Source organism: Siphateles boraxobius, unplaced genomic scaffold (genome assembly GCF_051911475.1).
Source record: "Siphateles boraxobius isolate OS27281-9 unplaced genomic scaffold, OSU_SipBor_1 74, whole genome shotgun sequence".
NCBI lineage: Eukaryota > Metazoa > Chordata > Actinopteri > Cypriniformes > Leuciscidae > Siphateles > Siphateles boraxobius.
Window position 1 is genome coordinate 905,001 of NW_027509202.1, and position 15,000 is coordinate 920,000.

Here is a 15,000-nt window from a genome sequence, read left to right on the forward strand (position 1 = left end):
AACATACTTCTGTATTTTCAACATTTTTTGTTAACCTGTCTTGGAGTATCGCAATAATATCGTATCGTGAGATGAGTGTATTGTTACACACGTAGCTAATAAACTGTGATAATGTGAGGAATGTTGAAAGTGTCTGAATATTTACAATTATGCATTTGGCAGACGCTTTGATCCAAAGTGATTTACATTGCATTTCAAGGTCCACATTTACATTCTTATCAATTCTTGCTTTCCCTGGGAATCAAACCCATGACCTTTGTGTTGCAAGCATCAGCGCTCTACTGTTTGAGCGACAGGAAAGTTTTTAATATATTTTGAATATACTTTGGTTTGACTGTATGTGGGTGACGGCTCACTTTAAAGGTCCCATATTGTACAACTTTCTGAAGTTTTATTTTAGGTTTTGAATACATATTTGATTTATAAGTACCAAAAACCATCTCAGTATATGTTTACAGCTGCTTTCTCAGGAGCTCTGCCAAGAACAGCTCGATTTTGGCCCGTCTACTTAATATTCATGAGCCTCTCTTCTGATTGGCCTGTTGTTTTCTGAGTGACCCACCATTGGTGGGGGCAGAGACTGAAGGCGGGGACTGAGTAGTTCTGACATCACATTTATACATAAGTCACAACGGCTCGTGAAAAGGCACAGCTGCTTTATGCAGGATGTGTGCATTTGTCTGTGGATCGACTGTTTTGAAACTTATATGGTAGTTTAATAGCCTCTAGACCTCTTTATCATGAACACAGCCAGGAGTTTTCAGTTTTGACAATATGGGAGCTTTAACTGTTGTTAGTCCGAGCTTTACCTCCAGGTCTTTGGTGATGGGATGCATGGGGCCGTGTGTGATCATTAGGATGGCGTAGGCTTTGCAGATCATGCCGTGACCGACCTCGATCAGCCCCGCTTGCCAGTGCGTCACGCCGGCCCGCATCGTAGCCATTCCCAGCTGAGCGTTGTTAGGATGGTACAGTTTTCTATTTCAATACACAAACATATAAAAACGACATCAGAGCAAGGAATGCAATAGAAGTGAAATCTCGGTGCTCTTTGGTTGTATGGGATAATTCAGCTCAAGGCACTCAAATTGTGTTGAATAAAGTTAAAATGCCTTTATTTAATCATTGCTTAAGCATTACCATCGGTGACAGGTACACCTACTCGATGCGGCTTTACATGATTTCGTTAGTGTGTGTGTGACAAACAAAGTCTCAAGTTCATTTTAAACAGCAATTATTAGTCAAATTACAAACACCTGGTCGCACTGTGGAAGGCAACCTATAGAGAGAAAAGTTCAAAGTATATAAAAAAAAACGATATATATATATATAAACGACATATTACGCCTTTTCTCAAAGTCTTGATGTTGTTTTTGGGCTCTACTAGAATAGATTTGCATGCATTATTTCCCCATATTCTCCAATGTCACGTCAGCTTCATTTATACAGCGCTTTAACAATATAGAGTTTCACAGCAGCTTTACAGTGATAATAGAGATTACAGTAACAGAGATTGTTTAGGCTTTACAGCAGATCTAGAATAAAGTTATTGTCCAGATAAAGTTAGTTTTGATTGATTCACTTCCGTTGTAAAGATCATTAGTTATTAACTTAGCGGCCGCTTACACACACCGTTCTAACAGAAAACACACTTTTAATGTGTTGTTACTATTTTCAACTCTGTTCCCAGTCTGTCAGTAACGTGTGTGTGTCTGTGTGTTTCCCGTATAACGCTGTGACTCGCTGCTTCCCTACGTTGAAGAAATCAACTATAGTCACGACTGTTTCCTGAAACCATACTTTTTTTTCTTTCTTTTTTTCTTTTCTTTTTTTCTTATTGCATAAGAACAATCAAACAACAAATATAAGTATAAATGAACATTTTAACATTGAAGTGGCAATGGATGACAGCAAAGTAAAGGGAGACAGTGAACAAATTAAGTATGAAGTACAGTAAAGAGGAAAGGAAAAAAAACACAGAGGTAGTAAATTAAGTTACGCATCACTCAACATATTGTCATACATTTTCAAAAATTTGACACTTTTTTACTGAAACCGTACTGTCGCGAATTGGTCGTTGGTTAATAATGTCACGCTGGTTATAGAGTAATAACTTCTTTTAATGAATCTGTTTGAGATCGAATTAACGCTAGATGTTTTGCTATAAATTACAGGCATTCATCTGAGGGATATTTCTCATTTTCCTCAGTTATGTATTTTGCTTTATTTCTAGATTGAATCATAGTCTCGTTCTTACACACTAGAGCACGTTCACACAAAAACGACGCTTTAAATCTCTTGACAAACTAAAAGACATAAATTATATTTGTACGTATTTTAAATAAAAGATACAGATTGTACTGAATGTCAGCTTGATTATTTTGCTCAAGATCAGGATTTATTGATGTCATGCAAACATGAAACTCCTCTTCTAACCGCAGGTCGAGAGCGTTGCTCAAACACACAACTCTGCGATGCTGTTTGCGAATGTTCGTTAGAACGATAGTCTCGGGAAACTAAGACTCGCTGAACTGCTGATAAACGACAGAACTCGCGACCACAGTTGGCTAACAATGCTTTTGGGAAACACACCTGATTGGTTCCTGTCTATCCTTCTGAAAAAAGCACACTGTGCTCTGATTGGTCGCCTGGAGCAGTGTGTTGTGATTGGTCGAGCGGTTGTTTGGGAATTGTCCCGCCCCTTACCATGGAGAACTCACACTGATATAGAGAGCCTAAGCCCCTCCCCTTCCGGTGGACCATGTGACCTTATTTCGGAAAAATATTGTATGGTAGTCAATGGCGAGAGACAACAAATATTTGGATCCCGTTTGAATTGTGCCCTGAATTACACATATGATGTTTCTCAATTTAAAAGAATAAAAGATACATTTTAAAGTCAGGAAAGTCGCAGTTTGATGTAAAACTGTTGAGGTATAAGACTGTGAAAATACGTAATTACAAAGACTACAAACCCAAAAGGCGCACATGTGAAGTCATACCTTTCCTCTCAATGAATGAAGCTAACTTTACCGAAGCTAACTTTACTGAAGCTAACGCAAACTTTATAATCGTAACGTTACGCGGTCATGCGGTGTGTTTTGTACCAGACTGCACACACACACACACACGAGCTCGGTGACGAACATAGTGCGAGACGAGAGATGTAGTTCATTGAGCGATTTTCACATAAAACTAAATGTTACTCTTCTGTTTTATGACAAACTGTGACTTTCTTGACTTTCATAATTATCTTTTAAATTGACAAACATCATATGTGTAATTCAGGACACAGTTCAGACGGAACAAAAAGATAAGTTGTCTCTCGCCATTGACTATCATACATATTTTTCCCGAAATAAGGTCCCGTGAGCCGGAAGCGGAGGCTCTCTAGAGAACAACTGGAGCTTTTCATTATCAAACAGCAACATTACACACTAAAGAGATGAAGATGGAGAAAAGCTTCCTTTAATTTTGCATGATTGCACGAAAAGCCGAAAGAGCATTTTGAGTTTCTCATGTTGGTTTTCGGCACTTTCTCTAAAGAATAAGAATCGTATAGTTAAGTCGTGCTCAAGAACGACTGGTGTTCCTTTGCGGAGCTTAACAGAGTTTTATGAGGAGAAAGCTTTAAGGAAAGCTATCATGAGAGATGACACACACACCGTGAATTTTAAATCACTGCACGAAAGTGTCTAACAAATCGAAACAAGTTCACTTTTGTACCAGAAGCTATTCGTATTTGTAATTCGCAAGGATTTTTGAGTTGTTGATTGCTTTTTTTTGATTAATTTATTTTATTATAAAGCATCATGCATTGGAATGTTTCAATATGTAGATATGTGGAAAATGATTGTTTTTAATGTATGTTTTTTTAGTTTGTGATGTGATGCCACTGCCCTAATGGATTAATAAAGTGGTTAACATGCACACACACACACACACACACTCACAGGTATCCCTCCACCATCTTGCGTGCATACGTAGACGCCTCGTCGAAGAACTGCAGGTATGAAAGCACTTCGCTGAGCGTGCTCCACATGCGCAGCTGATAGATGTGTGTGTCGGCCAGCACGTTCTCCTGCTTCTCCACACACTCGCGGCAGATCTTCACCACCTGCACACACACACACACACACACACACACACACTCGTGTTACGTTACACACCAGTGTTGGGGAAGTTACTCTAAAAAAAGTAATTAATTACTAGTAACTAAGAAAGCTTTGGATAAAAGCGTCTGCCAAATGCATAAATGTAAATTACCTCTTCAACAGTGTAATTAGATTACTGTACTAATTACTCTCTCTCAAAATTTAATACGTATTTTACAAGCTGGCTAATTTGTGCGAGTGAGGTCGTAGGATTTAGACACCTCATAAAATGCATACGAATTGCCGTGAGATCAGATTGGTCTATAAACAGTATTTAACTGAACTGTAATTAAAATACTGAAAAATTAAGAGTAATCCCTTACTTTACATTTTTGAGGGAAAAGTAATTAAATGACAGTAACTAATTACTCAGTAATTACTTGTGCACCCATGCACTGGTCCGTATGCAGATCATCTGTACCTCGTTGTAGTTTGCGTCTAACCGGGCCTTCTCCATCTTCTCCAGCATCGTCCGGCTGTATTCTGTGATCTCTTTCACCTTTTCTTCCGGTACCTGGAGCAGAACATCAAATATCATCTTTAACCTGATATTGGTTCATATTTCATGCACAAAGGAACGTGTTTGGAAGCCTTTTTAACATTAAAATAAAAGAGGGCAATATATACTTTAAAAATACATCAGATGATTATTTTTTATAACCAGACCAGTACATCTTTATCTAGCACAAAACAATTACAATCTCTCAATTATGTTGTTTATTATAAAACATTAGTGCTGTGCAACAATAAATCGCTTACAAAATAAAAGTTTGTGTTTACATAATATTTGTGTGTGTGTACTGTGTATAATTATTTTGTATATATAACTACACACACATGCATGTATATATTTAAAATATAAAATATTTAATTTATGAATAAATATATATATACACAGTATATACATGTAAATATTTCTTAAATATATATATGCATATGTGTTTATTTATATATATATACAAAATAATTATACACAATACACACACATATATTATGTAAACACAAACTTTTATTTTGGATGAGATTAATTGTTGCCCCGCATTATAAAAAATATTATTTATTTTATTTATATATATATATTTTTCCATTTATTTAACTTATGCATGGTATCCTAAAAATAATTTATTTTACTAAGAGTAAACTATTCAAAATGAACTCTATAAATGTTCATATTATCATTGAAATACAACACTGAAAATTTTAATTGTGCAAAATCGGAAATGTACACAAAATATACATTTACATGCAGAAACTTATATCCAAAGCGAATGACTTTGTGTTAAAGTTATACATTCTATTATTTCATGCATTCCCTGGGAATCGAACCCTTAACGTTTCTCACTACTATGAGTTTATATCTCACAATACAGACTTTTTTCTCACTATTGTGAGTTTAAACCTCATCTAATTTTTATTTATTTTTGGTCTAATTTTTAATTAGTTATTTATAAATTTATTTATTTTAACAGCAAATGTTTATTATTGATTCTTTTATTATTTAGTTTTTTTTAAATATGTTTTAATCTACTTTTTAGTTATTTACTATTGATTTATTTTTATTATTGAGTTATTTTTTTATACATTTTAATCAACATTTTATTTTCGGTCAAATTTTTATTGAATTATTTATCCATTTATTTATTTTGAAATCTTATTTTTTTTATTGAGTTATTTTTTTATTATTTTTTTATTATATATATATATATATATATTAATCTACTTTTTATTTATTTTTTATAAACAAAATAAATAATTTTATTTAATTCTTAATTTTAACACTATTTTTAAGATTTACTTTTTTTCTATTGATGTTTTTCTTTCAACTTTTCACTGTGTACCCGTTTGAAACCCTTGTTTTAGACGATCTGGTGGCCTCATAATAATGTGACCTTCCTGTGTGTTCTGGGTCAGTAATACGAGCTCCAGACTGGAATTCTGTTCCTTATCATCCACTGAAGGACTGATATATATATAACAGCATAATCTATGCAGAGCCACGGGACTCTGATAGTACTGGCAACATGCTGTATGTCTCCTGTCGTCTCATATATGCTTCTCTTATTCATTCATTCATTCATTCATTCTTTCATTCAATCAATCAATCAATCAATCATTCATTCATTCATTCATTCATTCATTCATTCAATCATTCATTCATTCGTTCGTTCGTTCATTCATTCATTCATTCATTCAATCATTCATTCATTCATTCAATCATTCATTCATTCGTTCGTTCATTCATTCATTCATTCAATCATTCATTCATTCATTCAATCATTCATTCATGCATGCATTCATTCATTCTTTCATTCATTCAATCATTCATTCAATCATTCATCCATTCAATCATTCGTTCATTTAATCATTCATTAATTAATTCAATCAATCATTCATTCAATCATTCATTCATTCAATCATTCATTCATTCATTCATTCATTCATTCATTCATTCATTTAATCATTCATTCAATCATTCATTCATTCATTCAATCATTCATTCAATCATTCAATCAATCATTCATTCAATCAATCATTCATTCATTCATTCAATCAATCAATCATTCAATCAATCATTCATTCATTCATTCATTCATTCATTCATTAATGTTAGATCTGTGAGTAACCGTCACCTTCTCTCCCTCCAGCTCGGCTCCGGCCATCTTCAGGTCATCTTTGGTGTTGTTTGTGCAGTGTTCGCAGGTGCAGTCGAAGAAATACTGCTGTTTCAGCAAACGCCTGCGATCTTCAGACAGGTTGAGATAGTCCACATACGCCACGGTCACTTCTTCCCCGGGACTGATCTTACCCAGCGCTCGCAGCTCGATTCTGTGACACACACAAGCTCCAATCAGAGCACACACAGCTAGTCTACACACTTCAGCATCATGAACCCGTTCCTGCGTTCACAGGCCCTCCAGATCAAGCAAGCGCACAGAACCAAACACTCTTTGCTAACTAGGCAAAAACAGAGGAGTTTTGTATATAGACCCAGATTGTGATCATATACAACATTTTAACTTGATCTGACAGCAGACGGAAACACAATGACACACACAGACACATGTTCAGGAAGTCGTAAACCCACATATATTTGCATATCAAAGTGGTGATTAGTTGTGGCAGCTGTCAAGACTGGAAGAAAGTGTTATTAGATGTGAAAGAGGTTAGAAATGACAACAAAACGGACCAACCACCCGTCATCAGTGAAACTCATCATACTTCAATTCTGTCATCATTTGACTCTCGCGTCGTTACAACTTTCTTTCTTTCTTCAGCAGAACGTGAAAGAAAACACAATGAAACATGAAAACGAACATGAGCATTTGTAAATGATAACAGAATTCGAAAGGTTTTTTAACTATTCCATGTATCTTATCTTTTTTTATAAATATCAGTATTTGATTTGGGGTTTAATCCAGATTATGAACAAATGTTCTCCCGGTAAAATTAATAGAATGTTCGTTCATCGTTATCTGTAATATTGGCACAAACTGTAACATTTTTAAATGTTACTACTTGGAACGGAAATGTTCAAATATTACAATATGGAATGTTCAATTAACAAGGAATTACTTTTTTAAAGTCCCCCTGTGTTGAAAATCCAGCTTTTAATGTTGTTTATATGTCTATGTGGTGTTTTTAATATGCTTTAACACAAACCATGTGTAAATTCATAAGTCGACAGCATTGCTGAGTATTTTCTGCTTAAAACTGCAGTGAAGCAAAGACAGTCTCAAAAACACGCTTTGAAATCGCTGGTGTTTCTGACGTCACAAACTACCTTGTAACCAATCAGATTAACGTGTGATCGTCAACGAGTAGATCTCTGAGTGAGTGAGTGGAGGCGGGGCTCATTTGCATATTTATAGAACCGCGCATACTAAATGAGGCAAGGGTGTCGAGTTACATTCAAGATATTTTAAGGCATTAAAAACAGATGTTTTTTTAAATATGTCATTTTGGTGATCAAAGATGAGTTTTAAGGGATAAAATGATAGACTACAGGGGGACTTTAAAACCTGGATGTTTTGAACTTTCAGAGAACATTACAATAACTTGAACCGGAACGTTATCTAAAATATTTTGTCAGCTGGGTAGGCCGTTCAAGCAAACTCTCACGATTAAAGCTGTTCTCAGTGTCTCCGTCATGTTTTGTTTGGCTGTGTTTGGGTAGTTGATTATTTAAAATGATGGATGTGATGATAGAAAGAAGAAGATCTGATGAAAAGAGGAACGGTTGAACAAACCCACCTCTTCTGAGAATGGTACATAGTATCGACAGCCGACTGACTGAAACACAAAGCAAGAAGCAGCTGGACTTACTGAACTCAGGACACTGATATTAATCAAATTCTGTTGTTGTTCTGACGTTAAAAAAGAGGCAAAACTACAATTGTGCACATTATACGTCTGGAGGCCGAAGTGTGCGATAGGAATGCTAGTGTACTTAAAATTAAAATTGCACAGCTTTATTTGGACATTCTATGTAAGCTTGTTTGAGCCACAGAAATAAAAATAAAAAAGGTAATTGCAACTTGGGTGATAAAAAGTCGTAATTGCGAGTTATAAAGTCGCAATTCTGACTTTATAACTCGCAATTCTTACTTTATAACACAAATCTGACTATATATCTTGCAATTCTGACTTTATATCTTGCAATTCTGACTTTATATCTCGCAATTCTGACTTTATATCTTGCAATTCTGACTTTATATCTTGCAATTCTGACTTTATATCTCGCAATTCTGACTTTATATCTCGCAATTCTGACTTTATATCTCGCAATTCCGACTTTATAACACAAATCTGACTATATATCTTGCAATTCTGACTTTATATCTTGCAATTCTGACTTTATATCTTGCGATTCTGACTTTATATCACGTAATTCTAACTTTATATCTTGCAATTCTGACTTTATATCTCGCAATTCTGACTTTATAACTCACAATTTTGACTTTATAACTCACAATTCTGACTTTATAACTCGCAATTCTGACTTTATATCACACAATTCTGACTTTATATCACGCAATTCTAACTTTATATCTTGCGATTCTGACTTTATATCACGTAATTCTGACTTTATATCTTGCAATTCTGACTTTATATCTCGCAATTCTGACTTTATAACTCACAATTTTGACTTTATAACTCACAATTTTGACTTTATAACTCACAATTCTGACTTTATATCTCGCAATTCTGACTTTATATCTCGTAATTCTGACTTTATATCTTGAAATTCTGACTTTATATCTCGCAATTCTGACTTTATATCTCGCAATTCTGACTTTATATCTTGCAATTCTGATTTTATATCTCGCAATTCTGAGTTTATATCTCGCAATTCTGACTTTATATCACACAATTCTGACTTTATATCTCGCAATTCTGACTTTATATCTTGCAATTCTGACTTTATATCTCGCAATTCTGACTTTATATCTCGCAATTCTGACTTTATATCTTGCAATTCTGACTTTATATCTCGCAATTCTGACTTTATATCTCGCAATTCTGACTTTATAACTCACAATTTTGACTTTATAACTCACAATTCTGAGTTTAAATCACACAATTCTGAGAAATAAAGTCAGAATTTTGAGATATAAACTCGCAATTGTGAGATAAAAAGTTCCATCTTTTAAAATGTTTTATTTTGTGGCGGAAACAAGCTTCCATAACATTATCTGTGAATCTTGTTCAATGAGAGTGTCTTATCATGAACATCATGAGTTGAAAGAATGCATGTGATACCAAACATTAATGATAGAGTATAGCACACACAGGCCACAGTATGTGGGTTAATGCACACATTTCACGGAAACCCTGAATCACATGAGCGGGTTATTCCAGTTATTCCCTTCCCAACTCTTTCAGTTCAAACTCTCAGTTCCTCCAGCCATCTTTCTCTCTGATTCCTCGCCCACACGTTACTTTCACCTGTCCGCTCTCACGCTCCAACTGAGGATCTGAAGACCAGCGCTTCAACTTACTTGCCGTTGTTGAGTATGACGGTGCAGTTGGGCCAGCAGTCGTGGTTCACCAGACACAAGTTAGGAAACAAACCAACGCCAACCGCCTGCAAACCTCTCTGATCGCTCACCATGAACCCGTTACAGTTGATCTGGAAAAACGTGAAAGAAAGAAGAGTCACCGCATGTCACATGCACATGACCGTCACACGTTTGGAATAATTATGATTAGAAATGGTGTCACCATGTGATATATTATTGCAATTTAAAATATGTGAATATATAGTAAAGTGTAATTTATTCCTGTGAATTTTTTCAGCATCATTACTCCAGTCTTCAGTGTCACATGATCCTTCAGAAATCACTATAATATGATGATTTGATGCTCAAGAAACATTATTATCAATGCTGAAAACAGTTCACATGATAAACTGCTATTCAAAAGTTTAGGATAAGTAAAATAAAAATTCAAAAAAGAGAGAAATTAATATTTTTATTCCTCAAGAAAAACAAAAATGTAGCTTTGAACCTTTATGAACATGAGAGATTTCTTTCAAACACATAAAAAAATCATAATTATTCCTTTCGTTTGAGCAGTAGATGATTTGATGCTCAAGAAACATTATTATCAATGCTGAAAAGAGTTCATATTTTGTGGAAAATATGATAAACTGCTATTCAAATGTTTAGGATATGTAAGATTTAAATAAAAAAGAGAGAAATTAATAATTTTATTTATCAAGGAAAACAAAATGTACCTTTGTGAACATAAGAGACTTCTTTCAAACGCATAAAAAATCATAATTATTCCTTACGTTTGAGCAGTAGTGCACTTGTGAGAAGCAGGGGCCGGTTTCACAAAGATAGACTTTGACTACGGCTTAGATATAGTAGATATTCAGACTTCAGATAGACATCTAAATCAGACCGTTGCACAAAGCGCTTAAGACTCTGACTATCTTAAGTAGGACTACACTGCAGTGCATTCTGGGTAAAATAAGACACTTTTCAAAACAAAAAACATGGCGGATCGAGTAAGCGCATTCAACCGCTCAGTGCAGGAAAACGTGTGTGTGTTGGAGGAGGATAACAGTTACAAGGACATTTTACTTGGGAAATTTAGCGGAGAATGTAGTAACAAGTATAAATGTTTCATTTGGAAAAAGATTGACAGTTAACGGCGTTAATCCGACCGTTAAAGACGTACAGAAAAGATACAAAAACATGGTACAAGATGCCAAAAAAGAAATATTTAAGAGGAAATATCCTAAAAACCCTTTCCCTTCTCATAGCTCTCTCATAACGTCGTCAGCAAACCACAAATTATGAGCATTTTCCCCTTTTCTTTTGGCTGTTTGTACTGTAACTGATTGTTACTGCTGGTTGCCAAGGTAACAGAGTCTTAGACCTGGGTTAGCCTGGGTTAAGGTGTCTATTTTTTTTGGTCTAAATTAAGTTTTGGTGAAACGGCCTAACTTGCATTAGACGAGTCTATGAGCAGATTTTAGACTTGTCTAACACTATAAGACAGCTTTGTGAAACCGGCCCCGGACCCGATGATTATGATTCACGCACCACTCCGAGGATGTGTGAGATGCTGTCCACCGTGTGCTGTTTGCTGGAGCGAGGCCAGAAGTCCAGGAAATTGTGTATATCGACTTTGAAGTCCTTCAGGTCGTCCTCGTTCATGTCACAGATGTGGTTTTCCAGTTCATCCAGGGTCGTCATCTGCATGTCCGACACCACCATCCCCTCCTTATCCACACGCCATATGATGCGAGCGGCGAGACTAAAACACAGAACATCAGATTTTTACATCATTTCTGTCAAATATGAGCGTGAACGCTACGTGCAGAACGCTGCATACTGTGAGCGGAGCATGTCTAAATGTCTAACCTCATCCTTCCCTCGAAGCTATACAATTATACTTAGCTTTTTTTTTGTTCTTGTTTTATTTTATTTCATTTTGATAATGTGTTTGCAAATTTTTTTGGGAGATTTTTTCTTTTTATTTATTGTATTTACCTTTAAATGATTAGATTTGATCAATAAATAATAATAAATAGTAATTAAATAATTTAAGCACAATCCTCACATTCTTTCAACTTAATTATTATTACAATTTTTTTTTTTTTTTTTTTGTCCAGGCAGCTTACTTTATTTCATTTTGATGTTTGCAAATTTTTTGGACATCTTTTGTCATTTTTAATTTTATTTACCTTTAAATTATTAGATTTGATCAATAAATAATAAATAGTAATTTAATAATTTAAGCACAATCCTCACATTCTTTCAACTTAATTATTATTACATATAATTTTTTTTTTGTCCAGAAAGCTTATTTTATTTCATTTTGATTCTATCTTTCTATTTTTAAATGTATTTTTTTTATTTATCTTTAAATTACTAGATTTGATCATTACATTATACATAAATAGTAATTTAAGCACATTCCTCAAATTCTTTCAACTTAAATCCAAAATAACACAATTTCATGCATAATATTTTTAATTCAGCTCAAACTATCTTACATTGTATGTCTTTGACCGCTTGAGTTAAATAAATAATATAAGATGATATTTCATGGCTCTAGATGGGCTTATATCTCTATATGAAGTAAATGAGCTGTTCTTCTGGGTCCTAAAGTCAGTTTCTCTACAGAATGCATTCAGACACACATATAGACATTATAAAATATTTTTTTGGTAAAGTTTTAGCATTTTTAATTTGAATTTTGAGCATTTTGAGTTTTTCTATGTGTACTGAAGCATTCCTCGCCATCCATTCATTCCTATGGCGCTCAAATTGACCCGCGAGGGAAGGATTTCTTACTTTTTAAAATTTCAACCACAAAACTCCTCGAATCCATTAAAAAAAATGTGTGCATTCGTGGTTGAAGTGCGACAAAAGTCCTGGGGTCTCGGACTCCTCCGATGAACGCTCAATTTAAAAGATTTAAAAATATATTTAAAACTGAGTTTCGGGTTAAAATGAGATGCCTGAAAACACCAGCATTAATGTGTGCATTTACACATTAACATATGAGTGCATTAAACATGCAAAATACAGGGTTCGTACAGATACTGTAAAATGAAATTTAAGGATTTTCAAGGACTTTTCAAGCACTACTTTTGGGGTTTTTCAAGGACTACAATGAGAGATCTTACTTATCGAACAATATTGTTATTATCTTACAAATTCTAAATAAAATGGTTCAAATAAAGAGCAACACAAGCATGACTGTGGTAACTTAACCATTGAAAGGATACTATGACAAAGATATCGCTTTCCTTATTCAAACTGATTATTCCCTCATTATTATATGATTGACCTGAAGAATGAAAGCTGTATCATGGATATTAATATGAGCAATATCAAGCGCAATAGCTCTTTATCAATATCAGACGGACTGCAGCGTTGATTTTGTGTGAAAAGGTTGTTTTATCAATAAAATAAATTCAATAATTCAAGCACCATTCATAAATATGGATGTTTTCCAGGACTTTGTCAAATTCAAGCTCTTGCACGAACCCCGATCATAACTGAAGTGTTACGACTCATACCGGATGTTTTCATTGGGTGCTTTCCCGTAGCTCTTGATCGCAGCGCACTCGTGTTTGTGTTCTTCCCAAGAGGCTCGCTGACACGTCCGGTCACAGTACTGAGCAAAGCGGCACTGACCGCAGCGCTGGAGCTTCTCCTGACGCCGGAAACACCCGTGACACACACTGGACACCAGACTGCAACACAGAACGCTTCATTACATCACATTCACATTTAGCAGATGCTTTTATCCAACTGAGGACTAAAGACAAGTCAAGTCATTGTGAATAGGCAAAAACAACGCAAGAAGTGCTCAAAATACAAAGTTCAGGCATTGCTCAGAGTAGCATAATCCAGACAAGGAGAGATTGTCATGGGGAACTTTCCATAAGATCATCTCTCAATGCAAATCATATACCAGCTATTAGCCGAACTGAAATAACACCAGGCCGATCTCTAGGTATGGTGAAGTGTGTGTGATGAAGTGGGATATTTTAATCCCAAAGGCCAAGGGAACTTTATCAGGATGCATATTATCCCGGATCCATGAAATAACTGGCCTTTAAAAATAAAAATCTGCTGTCTCTATGGGAATTTAACATAGGGGTGTCCTGACTTACGCAACCTGTATTTTAAGGAAGAACATTTATTTATTTACGACACATTATTCATTCACAAAGAAAATTGGTGTCCTTAAAGGTTGGATTTTTCCTCATTTTTTAAATTAAGGCATTAAGATCAATTTCCAAAAGATGATTTTTTATTCCTCTTTTCAGTCAACTTTAGCATGAGTGTGTTCACTTATACTATCCACTGTATATTTTTTCTTACAGAGTTCATGACAGTATTTGGTGACACACTTACCTTATTCTTTCATGCTGAATCATCTAATGCAACCCTGTTTTTAAATCTCATGTTCAAATTGGAAAACTGATTCTTCATGGTGAGCAAATAAATCTTCTGATTCTGAGTCTGATTCTAAATTGCTCGATTCTAATCTTGATTTTACAGTGTGTTATTTTAAGACAAGTTCAGCTCTGGAAAAGCCACGCAAGTTCTCTTTGGGACTTAAGGTTAAATATAGACTATTTATAAACGGCATATGACACGACTGCTATTTATAGCTCAATCATAATCAGTGTTACTGCAGAATCTCTGATGTGCATTCTTACTTGTAAAGGTTCTTTATAGAACATTAAAGGTTCGTTTTTAGGGGTTCCATCATTGGATCATTATATGGATAGAGCTTTAAATAGTTGTTTTTAATAATTAAAATTATTTTATGAATTAAGCTGTTAGTAAACATAAGTTATCACTAGAAAACC

General features: G+C 34.8%; 1 protein-coding gene across 2 annotated transcripts in view; it reads right to left on the bottom strand.

Moving 5' to 3' along the window:
• Positions 1-15,000, bottom strand: part of smyd1b (SET and MYND domain containing 1b) — a 20,245-nt gene that overhangs the window by 1,985 nt on the left and 3,260 nt on the right. Inside the window, exons 3-10 of one of the 2 annotated variants that reach the window (XM_077217551.1) lie at positions 13,696-13,872; positions 11,708-11,921; positions 10,154-10,284; positions 8,406-8,444; positions 6,785-6,980; positions 4,576-4,668; positions 3,954-4,117; positions 810-978 (exon numbers count right to left, since the gene is read on the bottom strand). In XM_077217551.1, the coding sequence (XP_077073666.1) occupies positions 810-978; positions 3,954-4,117; positions 4,576-4,668; positions 6,785-6,980; positions 8,406-8,444; positions 10,154-10,284; positions 11,708-11,921; positions 13,696-13,872 (1,183 nt within the window). The remainder of the gene's footprint in view (positions 1-809; positions 979-3,953; positions 4,118-4,575; positions 4,669-6,784; positions 6,981-8,405; positions 8,445-10,153; positions 10,285-11,707; positions 11,922-13,695; positions 13,873-15,000) is intronic. The other variant, XM_077217552.1, reaches the window with a different exon arrangement.